We start from the raw sequence: 12,226 nt of genomic DNA on the forward strand, positions 1-12,226 counted from the left end.
ACACACATTTCCCATTACTTTTTAGGAGGGAAAAAGTGAGTCTTATAGAGCAAAAAATACAGTACTTAATTCGTTCCGGAAGTCCGTTCTTAACCTGAAACTGTTCTTAACCTGAAGCACCACTTTAGCTAATGGGGCCTCCTGCTGCTGCCGTGCCACTGGAGCACAATTTCTGTTCTCATCCTGAAGCAAAGTTCTTAACCTGAAACACTATTTCTGGGTTAGTGGAGTCTGTAACCTGAAGTGTCTGTAACCTGAGGTACCACTGTAGTACCTCTGGTTAAGAACTTTGCTTCAGGATAAGAACAGAAATTGTGCTCCAGTGGCGCGGCAGCAGTGGGTGGCCTTATTAGCTAAAGTGTTGCTTCAGGTTAAGAACAGTTTCAGGTTAAGAGCGGACTTCTGGAACGAATTAAGTTCTTAACCTGAGGTACCACTGTACTTGAAAAAACGACATGTTTGTCCCACTCCATTAAGTCTTCCTCTACTTCTCAGTGGGAAGTAAAGCATGCAAATGACCTTGTGATTACTGTGGAAGACCTGATGGTTGGTCTTGGATAAGATTTGTGAGTTTGGCCAGGTAGCGGGTTTCAAGTTAAAAAAAGTAAAATGAAAACGGTGAAATATGTGGCAGAACAATATAAAAAAGACCTACAACGAATTACGGTATTGATAATAGAAGAGAAGGTCAAATACTTAGGAGTGTGGTTGGCAGCTAAGAATATAAATATCTTTAAGGATAACTATACAAATACCTGGAAAGAAATAAAGAAAAAATTGGAGGTATGGGGAAGGATGAATTTATCTCTGTGGGGGAGGATATCAGTCATAAAAATGAATGTATTGCCAAGAATATTATCTTTGTTCCAATCGATACCCGTAATCAGCAGTGCAGGACACTTCAAGGAACGGCAGAAATATATATCTAAATTTATCTGGCAGGGGAAGAAGCCAAGAACAAAGTATAAATTGTTAACGGACTCTGGCAGGAGTCAGTAAGATACCCCGCGACGCTCATCACCCCAGCATCTGATTAGGCCTCAGCCCAGTAGCACATCTAATCTCCTAAAATGGTTGCCGGGTCGTCATGCACACCCTGGCGCTGTGTCCACAGAAACGAGTCCTGCAAAAGCACAAAGAGATACAGGATGTTTGTCTTTACTGAAGCGGCCGTCTCTCTCCTTGCAGGTACCCCAAGAAGCTGGTACAGACATACTCGGTCTTTCCCAACCAGGATGAGATGAGCGATGTGGTTGTGCAACCGTACAACTCTCTCCTGACCCTCAAGCGGCTGACACAGAATGCCGACTGTGTGGTAAGGGGTGCAAAATTGGGGACTGCCATGGGGGGGTGGGGAAGGCGAAACTCCCTTCCTTCCTTCCTTCCCTTGCCCCCCCAGGTCTCAGCAGTAGAGCTGAGAAGCCTAACACCCTATTCTTAAATACAGTGGTACCTTGGTTCTCGAATTTAATCCGTTCCAGGAATCCATTCGACTCCCGAAACGTTTCGAAAACCAGTCAATCGGAAGCTGCGTCAGACATTCGGCTTCCGAAAAGCGTTCGCAAACCGGAACACTCACTTCCGGGTTTGCGGCATTCGGGAGCCGATTTGTAAGGGAGCCAAGCTGTTTGACAACCAAGGTACCACTGTGTATGGAGAGATGGACCATGGGAACAATTTCCGTAGAGTTGGTTGGTATTTTGTTAAGGTTTCGCGGGTCGTACGGCAACACAGTCAGAGTCAGGGAGCTCCTTGGTGTTTCCTGAGCTTGCATTGTTGTTTTATATGTTGTTCCCTAATGCCTTCACGTCAGTTAACCCTGTAATGTGGCTGAGAATTCAGCTGAGAGCAGTCAAGAAACAAATGGAGATGTGGGGTGGAATTGGAACATTGTGTGTCCATTATATCTGAAGGAGCGTCTCCACTCCCATCGTTCTACCTGGACACTGAGGTCCAACGCTGAGGGCCTTCTGGTGGTTCCCTCACTGCGAGAAGCCAAGCTACAGGGAACCAAGCAAAGGGCCTTCTCGGTGGTGTCACCTGGCCTGTGGAACGCCTTCCCACCAGATGTCAAAGAGAACAACAACTATCAGACTTTTAGAAGACACCTGAAGGCAGCCCTGTTTAGGGAAGCTTTTAATGTTTGATTACTGTATTTTAATATTTGGTTGGAAGCCGCCCAGAGTGGCTGGGGAAGCCCAACCAGATGGGCGGGGTATAAAAAATACATTATTATTAAGATTGGAAAAAATTAAAGTTTATTTACAGAAACATTGTAAAATTAAGGAATGTTAGAAGGATGTTGGAATGAAGTAATGTGGTTTTAGCAGAAATGGTATAAAGGATTAGGTAAAAATTGATTTTTTAATTGGTGAAAGACGAGAAGGTAAAATTATAGTATATTAAGATAAAACATTAGGATAAAAACAAAGCTGGAAAGGATTTGCTGAAATATCTAATTGAACTAGAATACAAAAAAGGGAGGTGTGAGGAGGTCAAGGAAATAAGCAAAGGAAAGAAAATTATGTAAAAGTTTGAGCTGCTTTTCTTTTTCTGTTTGTATTTTTTCTGTAATTTTTTAATATATATATTTTTCCTCCTTTTTTGTTTTTTCTAAAAAAAATTGTAATCTTTAAAACTTGAATAAATATTATTTTTTAAAAAATACATTATTATTATTATTATTATTATTATTATTATTATTAAGCGGGCAGAGGGATGCCCTCCCTCCCCGCATGTACTCATCCTTTGCTTCTTAACCCCTGCCTCCCCTTTGATAGGTGGTTCTAGACAACACAGCCCTGAACCGCATTGCGACTGACAGACTGCATATCCAGAATCCCACCTTTTCCCAAATTAACCAGCTGGTGAGTAAGCAGGGATGATGGGAGAAGAAGATGTTGTCCCCACCCCCAAGCCCCTGAAGAAGGAAGGCTGGGGGTTAAGGTGATGTCAAAATACAGGGCTGGGAATTTAAATCTGCTGTTTACTATACCTTTGGTTCTGTAGGCGCTTTTTAAAATGGCGACTGTATGCCAAATGTGCTTATGAAAAGTGGCACGTAATGTTTTCGGGCAAATAAAAGTGTGGGCTTCTAATGAACTTGACCCAAATGACATTTTTGCCCCACCCTATTCACTTGCTAGGGACGCAGGTGGCCCTGTGGGTTAAACCACAGAGCCTAGGACTTGCCGATCAGAAGGTCGGTGGTTTGAATCCCCGCGATGGGGTAAGTTCCCCTTGCTCGGTCCCTGCTCCTGCCAACCTAGCAGTTCGAAAGCACGTCAAAGTGCATGTAGATAAATAGGTACCGCTCCAGCGGGGAGGTAAACGGTGTTTCTGTGTGCTGCTCTGGTTCGCCAGAAGCGGCTTAGTCATGCTGGCCACATGACCCAGAAGCTGTACGCCGGCTCCCTTGGCCAATAAAGCGAGATGAGCACTGCAACCCAGAGAGGGTCACGACTGGACCTAATGGTCAGGGATCCCTTTACCTTTATTCGCTTGCTAGAAATAACTCCTCTTTTTCAGATTTCAGCGTTGGGCATTTCTGGTTTGCCAGCTATTGGTTTTTCTCATGTTCTCTGCAAGTTTGAGTGTTTGCGTGTTTTTACTGGCTTGTGTTGGGTTGTGTGTGGTTAATTGAAGAGTGCTATTACATCTGGCAAGATTAATTGCCTTATTCCAGAGGTGAGAGCCCTGTAGAAGGGCTGGTTAACCTGGTTCTCATACGTCCAAGCTCAACATTTGCATCCCAGGAAAGGCTACATTTTGGCTCCATTTATTTTCTAAACTTGGAAGTACTTGGAATAAACTCTTCGCGCCGGCACATCTCCCTCTGACTCGGCTTTGTGGCCCACATTGGACCTGGGATAGTCCAATCAGCAGAGCAGGAGACTCTTCATCTCAAGGTTGTGAGTTCGAGTCCCACATTGGGCAAAAGATTGCTGCATTGCAAGGGGTTGGACCAGATGACCTTTGTGGTCCCTTCCAACTCTATGATTCTATTATATTTTAGGATTCTGAGAGGAGGTTGAGAGATGTGGTCCTGGAAAACAGACACATGTTCCTTTTCTTGGAGCCCCTTGAAAACAGTACCTTGGAAGTTGAACGGAATCCGTTCCAGAAGTCCGTTCAACTTCCAAAACGTTCGGAAACCAAGGCACAGCTTCCGATTGGCTGCAGGAAGCTCCTGCAGCCAATCAGAAGCCATGGATATCATGGCAAGAGAAATTGATGGATTATGCAGAACTGGCCAAAATGACACATAAGCTACAGGACAAGGACAAGTGTGATTTCAAAGATGAATGGGAACCCTTTACAAAGTACTTGATGACGCAACAAAGTGAATTGGACTCTTTGCCAGGTTTTGAATAAACACAAACTCTTTATTGACAATAATCAGTTAGATAATTTAAGGATTTATACAAATTTGTAACATGCAGAGAACAGTATCAACAGAGAAACCAAAGACTGGAACTGAGGGGAGTCGGGGGGGGGGGAATCCTTTATGGGAGGGTGGGGGGAGGGAGGAAAATAGGGAAAATTAAGGATGTGATATTTTTGGATAATATGTTTTGTTTAAGTTTCTAAAAAAAAGTTATTTAAAAGAAGCCACAGATGCCCCGTCGGACGTTTGGGTTCCAAAGAATGTCCGCAAACCGGAACACCCACTTCCAGGTTTGCGGCGTTCAGGAGCCAAAACGTCCGAGTACCATGGCGTTCGGGATCCAAGGTAGGAAAAATCTTGCCCTGACTTAAGGTTTTGGTTTTGCTTCCTTGGCTAGGTCTCCACCATCATGTCTGCCAGCACCACCACATTGCGCTACCCGGGCTACATGAACAATGACTTGATCGGGCTGATCGCCTCCCTGATTCCCACTCCCAGATTGCACTTCCTGATCACGGGCTACACTCCTCTCACCACAGACCAGGCTGTAAGTGCTTTCCTGCCTCTGATTCTAAGCCAAGCTCTGGGAGTTCTCATGCTTGCTCCATTACTGGCCTTTGGCCCCCCTCTGCACCCTCAAGGGGTCTGAGAAGACACCGTCTTCAGTCTCCTGCCCTCCTGTTTTAATGGCCAGCCATGTGACATCCTAGGAACTGTGCAGTCAGAATGTGTCCGGCCTATGGTTGCAATGATTATAATGGTGTTAGAGGCCTGCGGGCAGTGCTTTTTTTCTAAAACAATGCTTAGGGGTACTCTCATTTTGACTCAAGAAAATCACCATTTTCTAGTTCAAATTGGGGAAAATACCGTATTTTTCGCTCTATAAGACGTACTTTTCCCCTCCTAAAAAGTAAGGGGAAATATGTGTGCATCTTATGGAGCGAATGCAGACTGGAGGCTATCCCAGAAGCCAGAACAGCTAGAGGGAGCCTTCATCCCCGTGCCCTGTGGAGGCTTTGCGGGGCTATCCAAAAGCCAGAACAGCTAGAGGGAGGGCTGCGCAGCGCTTCCTCGAGCTGTTATAGCTTCGCGCGAAGCCAGTGTGGTGTAGTGGTTAAGAGCAGTGGTCTCGTAATCTGATGAACCGGGTTCGATTCCCTGCTCCTCCACATGCAACTGCTGGGTGACCTTGGGCCAGTCACACTTCTCTGAAGTCTCTCAGCCCCACTCACCTCACAGAGTGTTTGTTGTTGGGGAGGAAGGGAAAGGAGAATGTTAGCCGCTTTGAGACTCCTTATGGGGAGTGAAAGGCGGGATATCAAATCCAAACTCCTCCTCCTCTGCAGGGCACGGTGAGCCTTCATTCTTGTGCCCTGCGGAGGCTTCGTGCAGCTATACCCCAAGAACCTCGCTCCCTTTAAAGAGCCGCGAGGAGTGTGTGTGCTGCGCTTGCAGACTTTTCCCCAAGGAGGGAGAAGGGCAGCCCGTCAACCTCGCGGGTCGTGAAAGGATGCACACAGGCTCTGCTCAGCGCTCCCTTTAAAGATTTTTTTTTCTTGCATTCCCCCTCTAAAAAACTAGGTGCGTCTTATGGAGCGAAAAATACGGTAATACAGTAAATGGACAAAAGCACAAAGAACACGCATTGCCTCCTATTACACAGCTGTGAGCTCCCAGTAACCTCCACATCGGCATGCGGTTGTGTGCACGAACATCTTCCCGAAACTGACCCATCGCCATGCTAGATTCCAACTCCTACTTCACACATTAAACGCTCGCTTCCGTCTGAGACTCAGGAAACACTGTGGCAGGGAATGAGGCCGCCATCATGGGTAGCAACGGGACTGACGATTCACCGTGCTAGAGAAGAAACTAATATTTTTGGGGAAATTTTTAGTTTCTTCTCCCGTTAGATCACAAAATGTTTAGGGGTATGTGTCCCCCTGTGTCCTCCCCAGAAAAAATCGCTGCCTGCAGGTGTGCAGAAACGAAAAGGAAGGGTAATACCTGAGGCTGACCCCTTTGGCAGCACTCCCACCCTGCTAAATACAGATGTTTTATCCCCTTTTCACCCCTTCCCTCGCAAGCAGCAGGAGAAGATGCAGAAGGGCAGATCGCAGAGGCTGGCAGTTCAGAAGAGGGTATCAAATGCATGGTGTGGGTGTGGCGACTTCTGTGTGTGAGAGCTCTCTCGCTCCCTATTTTCTTGACCTTGATCTGTGGATACAGGGTTTGACCTGGCAGCTGGTATTTCTGTTTCTATCTCTGTCACTTAATGGAAGCCAGAGTGGCCCAAGAAGGTGAATCTGCTCCCCCAAATATCAGAAAAACTCGCTCTACGTGGGGCTGCCCTTGAGACTGACCCAGAAACTCCAGCGGATGCAGAATGTTGCAGCGAGACTCCTTACGGGGTCCTCGCTGCAAGATCACATTCACCCGGTGCTATACCAGCCGCACTGGCTCACAGTGGAGTACAGGATCAGGTTTAAGGTGCTGGTTTTAACCTTTAAAGCCCTATTCCTCATACCTACGGGACTGCCTCTCCTGGTATGTCCCACAGAGGAACTTAGTCTTCAAACAAAAACATCCTGAAGGTCCCAGTCCACAGAGAGGTTAGGCTGCCCTCAACTAGAGCCAGGGCTTTTTCAGCTGTGGCTCCGACCTGGTGGAACGCTCCGTCACAAGAGACTAGGGCCCTGCGGGACATGACATCTTTCCGCAGGGCCTGCAAGACAGAGCTGTTCCACCAGGCCTTTGGTCAGGGCACAGCCTGACTCCCTCCTTTGGCAATCTTCACTGAACTTTAGTCTAATATAGTTGCCATCAATTTGAGCTGAATTAATTTTAATGAAATGATTTTAGAATGTTGTATTGTTTTATTGTTGTTAGCCGCCCTGAGCCCAGCTTCGGCTGGGGAGGGCGGGATATAAGTAAATATTATTATTATTATTATTATTATTATTATTATTATTATTATTAAAAGAGATGTTGTATGAGCTGGGAGGCTGAAACATTTTCCTTCCGAATGGTCTTGGAACCTAGGGGTGATTCTTCTGTAATGTCTCAGGATAGCCTCTTGGTGAAGACACTTCCTGAAATGGGTAATTCTTCCCAGCTGTGATGATCCACTCTCTCGGTGTGCGGCATGAACATTTCATTTCTCCTACCAATACTGACCTCTCTACCAATACTGGCCTATACTGACCTTCCCCCCCCCCCCCCCGCAGGTGGCCAGCGTCCGCAAAACCACCGTCCTTGACGTGATGCGGCGGCTGTTGCAGCCCAAAAACGTCATGGTGTCCATGGGACGTGACCGGCAGACGAACCATTGCTACATCGCCATCCTTAACATCATCCAGGGGGAAGTGGACCCCACCCAGGTCAGTGGCTAGAGAGAGATCAGCCTTAGGAGAGCAACTGTATGGAGGAACCTGCACCGGGGTGTGTGTGTGCCACTGCTCATGATGGGCAGTGTCAAGGAAAGCAGTCTGAGAACCGCATACCCACATTTCATTCATCAATAAATACATAAATAAATAACCCTGCCCATCTGGCTGGGTTTCCCCAGCCACTCTGGGCGGCTCCCAACAAAATATTAAAAACACGATAAAACATTATAAACTTCACTAAACAGGGCTGCCTTCAGATGTCTTCTAAAAGTCAGATAGTTGCTTATTTCCTAGACATCTGGTGGGAGGGCGTTTCACAGGGCAGGTGCCACTATCGAGAAGGCCCTTTGCCTGGTTCCCTTCTTTCAGGGAGGGAACCGCCAGAAGGCCCTTAGAGCTGGACCTCAGTGTCCAGGCTGAAGGATGGGGGTGGAGATGCTCCTTCATGTATACTGGGCCAAGGCCGATTAGGGCTTCAAAGGTCAGCACCAACACTTTGAATTGTGCTCAGAAACGTACTGGGAGCCAATGTAGGTCTTTCAAGACCGATGTTATGTGGTCTTGGCGGCTACTCCCAGTCACCAGTCGAGCTGCCTCATTCTGGATTAGCTGCAGTTTCTGGCTCACCTTCAAAGGTAGCCCCATGTAGAGCACATTGCAGTAGTCCAAGCGGGAGATAACTAGAGCATGCACCAATCTGTGGGCCAGATGGAGCTGGTAGACAGGTGTCCTGGACACATAATTGTCCTGCGCCTCCATGGGCAGCTGTGAGTCCAAAATGACTCCCAGGCTGCGCACCTGCTCCTTCAGAGGCACAGTTACCCCATTCAGGACCAAAGAGGCCCCCACGCCTGCCCACTCATCCCCCCAAAACAGTACTTCTGTCTTGTCAGGATTCAACCTCAATCTGTTAGACGCCATCCATCCTCCAACCATCTCCAGGCACCTCTGCGGTGCCTGTGGAATGCTGCAGAGGTCCACAACTACTCAAAATATAAAGCGTCCACAGTCTCTTCCTAGGCTGGATAGCTCAGTTGGTTCAAGCATGGTGCTGAGAATGCCAAGGTCGCAGGTTCGATCCCAGTATAGGGCAGCTGCTTATTTCCATATTACAGGGGGTTGGACTGGATCAGGGGTTTCCCGAACGTGGGTCTCCTGCTGTTTCTGGACTACAACTCCCATCATCCCTTGCTAGCATGAGTAGGGATGATGGGAATTGTAGTCCAAAAACAGCTGGAGACCTAAGTTTGGGAAACCCTGGACTAGGCAATCGTCAGGGTCCCTTCCAACTCCTACCTTTCTATGATCCAAAGAGGAAGCAGTCAGGATAGCTCGGTTGGTAGAGCACAGCACCCTTCATCTCAAGGTTGTGGGTTCGAATTGCGCACTGGGTGAAAAATTGCTGCATTGCAGGGGGTCAGACTAGATGACCCTCGTCGTCCCTTCCAACTCTAGAATTCTATACATGTCCCTCGGTTTGCACCCTTGAAAATAATCTGCCTTCCTTCCAGGTCCACAAGAGCCTGCAGCGGATCCGAGAGAGGAAGTTGGCTAATTTCATTCCCTGGGGCCCAGCCAGCATCCAAGTAGCACTTTCTAGGAAGTCTCCATACCTGCCATCAGCACACCGGGTCAGCGGTCTGATGATGGCCAACCATACCAACATTTCATCGGTGAGTCTGGGTGCAAGCACAGATGCGGCTGTTTCCTAAGGGGATTGGCGTTTTCAGGCCTAAGAAATATTGCCCTGGCAGCATGCCTGTTACTTCCATCTACTCTCCTGACTAGTAGCTAACGCTGATCACAGTCCAGGAACTTGTAAACTGGATTCAGTTTCCCTTAAGGCTTTTCGTGCTCAGGTTTCATGTTTGTTGAGATATATGTAAGAAAAGCAAGGGCCGTAAGGTGATAGCTCTCTGAAAGTAAATGTAGGAGAGAAAAGAAAGTCCTGTAAGATGTTCCTGGAGAGGCTTCTAGTAAAGGGTGGGTGGTTCTGGGTTGTTTGGAGAGGGTGTTGCTGTGACTGTATGGAGCAATGGGCAGAACTATGGGAGAACTATGGTGCATGCTCTGGTTATCTCCGTCTCAGACTACTGCAATGCGCTCTATGTGGGGCTACCTTTGAATGTGACCCGGAAACTACAACTAATCCAGAATGCAGGAGCTAGACTGGTGACTGGGAGTGGCCGTCGGGACCACATAACACCGGTCCTGAGAGCTCTGCATTGGCTCCCAGTACGTTTCCGAGCACAATTCAAAGTGTTGGTGCTGACCTTTAAAGCCCTAAACGGCCTCAGCCCACTAGACCTGAAGGAGCATCTCCAGCCCCATCGTTCAACCCGGACACCGAGGTCCAGCTTCGAGGGCCTTCTGCGGTTCCCTCACTGCAAGAAGTGAGGTTACAGGGAACCAGGCAGAGGGCCTTCTCAGTGGTGGCACCCTCCCTGTGGAACGCCCTCCCACCTGATGTCAAGGAAATAAACAACTATCTGACTTTTAGAAGACATCTGAAGGCAGCCCTGTTTAGGGAAGTTTTTAATGCTTGATGTTTTATTATGTTTTTGTACGTGAGTTGGAAGACGCCAAGAGTGGCTGGGACAACTCAGCTAAATGGGTGGTGGATGATGAAGATGATGATGAAACCATTAGGATTTAAAAGCCTCCATGGATAGATCATCTCAAGAGATCCCCAGCCCCTGTTGACAGCTGGTCCGGAGGCTTTACATGCAGCCAGAGATGGCAGCAGTGAAAAAAATCCTTCCCCGCTGCAACTTAATCTGTAATACATTGGGCAGTGGAGCTCTTTCAAGTGCCTTGAGAGGCCTGGTTGCATTCTGAGCAGCAGGAGCCATTGGAACTATTAGTAACCCTACTGCACAAAACATACCGTAGTTGTTGGTTTTTTTAAGTTGCCGATTTATTTCAGCTTGGCTCCACCTTGATGCAAAATCTACAGCGTCCTGCCCCCCTGTGGCTTTCTGAGCTGTGTGGTATAGCGGTTAGGAGCAGTGGACTCGTAATCTGGCGAACCGTGTTCGCTTCCCCGCTCCTCCACGTGCAGCTGCTGGGTGACCTTGGGCCAGTCACACTTCTCTGAAGTCTCTCAGCCTCACTCACCTCACAGTGTGTTTGTTGTGGGGGAGAAAGGGAAAGGAGATTGTTAGCCACTTTGAGACTCCTTAAAGGTAAAGGGACCCTGGCCATTAGGTCCAGTCGTGGCCGACTGGGGTTGCGGCGCTCATCTCGCTTTATTGGCCGAGGGAGCCGGCGTACAGCTTCCGGGTCATGTAGCCAGCATGACTATGCCGCTTCTGGCGAACCAGAGCAGTGCACGGAAACGCCGTTTACCTTCCCGCCGGAGCGGTACCTATTTATCTACTTGTACTTTGACGTGCTTTCGAACTGCTAGGTGGGCAGGAGCAGGGACCGAGCAACGGGAGCTCACCCCGTGGCGGGGATTCGAACCGCCAACCTTCTGATTGGCATGCCCTAGGCTCTGTGGTTTATCCCACAGCGCCACCCGCGTCCCTCCTTGGGTGATAAAGCGGGATATCAAATCCAAACTCTTCTTCTTTTACCCAGCTCTTTGAACGCACCTGCCAGCAATACGACAAGCTGCGCAAACGCGAAGCTTTCCTGGAGCAGTTCCGCAAGGAGGACATCTTCAAGGAGAACTTTGACGAGCTCGACGACTCCCGGAAAGTTGTCCAGGAGCTGATAGACGAATACCATGCCGCCACCCGGCCCGACTACATCTCCTGGGGCACACAAGAGCAGTGAGGCATGGGCATCCCTCTGGAAGTGACAAAGATGCCGTCCTTCACCCCCTGTGACCCAGGGCTGGGGCTGTGAGGGTACCTGCAGGTCCCTAAACAGGGGAAGGGATTCCTTGTGTTGTTTTTGGCTCTCCTGTTAGAATATCCATCACTTGTCAAGCTGCAGCCTAATGCTCCGATTCCTGGGCCTGACTGCACCCCCGTTGCCTTAAAAGAACCAGGCTGTCTCTTTGGCATTTTCCCAAGGAGCGAGTCTGGTTAGCAGCATTAGGATAGCTCCTTTTCTTGTTTGTTCCTTTCCGTATCCCTAAAAAGCTTTTTTCCTCTGCTAAGCGGTTTTCCTGTCGCACGTGTGTTTTATTGAAACTTATTCGATCGCAGGCGGAAATAAGCACCAAAGAGATGCAACGTTTTGAAGTTAACTAGGCATCTGTGTTTCTGTGTATTTTGTGTTACCATCCCACAGCAGCTGAAAGAAACTGTGCCGTAGCTACACGTAAGACAGGACACGGGTGAGGAGATACCAGACTAACATTCAGAACCTCTATCATAGCATCCGGCTACCTTTTTTTAACAGGGAGGTTCATGCTGATAAAGGGACAGGACCATGGAGACCAGTAGCAGGGATGAAAAAGACATATTCTTTGCTCCTAAAGCTGCTGAACAAAAGAACC

General features: G+C 48.2%; 1 protein-coding gene across 2 annotated transcripts in view; it reads left to right on the forward strand.

Annotated features, from left to right (window-relative positions):
• TUBG1 (tubulin gamma 1) overlaps positions 1–11,979 on the forward strand; it is a 23,663-nt gene extending 11,684 nt beyond the window's left edge. For both annotated transcript variants that reach the window (XM_081884232.1, XM_081884231.1), the window contains 6 exons: positions 1,189–1,315; positions 2,781–2,867; positions 4,785–4,934; positions 7,615–7,767; positions 9,288–9,449; positions 11,359–11,979. In XM_081884232.1, the coding sequence (XP_081740358.1) occupies positions 1,189–1,315; positions 2,781–2,867; positions 4,785–4,934; positions 7,615–7,767; positions 9,288–9,449; positions 11,359–11,556 (877 nt within the window). In that variant the 3' untranslated portion in view covers positions 11,557–11,979. The remainder of the gene's footprint in view (positions 1–1,188; positions 1,316–2,780; positions 2,868–4,784; positions 4,935–7,614; positions 7,768–9,287; positions 9,450–11,358) is intronic.
• Positions 11,980–12,226: the final 247 nt, after the last annotated feature.

This window comes from Podarcis melisellensis, assembly GCF_964234715.1.
Source record: "Podarcis melisellensis genome assembly, chromosome: 13".
NCBI classification, from domain to species: Eukaryota; Metazoa; Chordata; class Lepidosauria; order Squamata; family Lacertidae; genus Podarcis; species Podarcis melisellensis.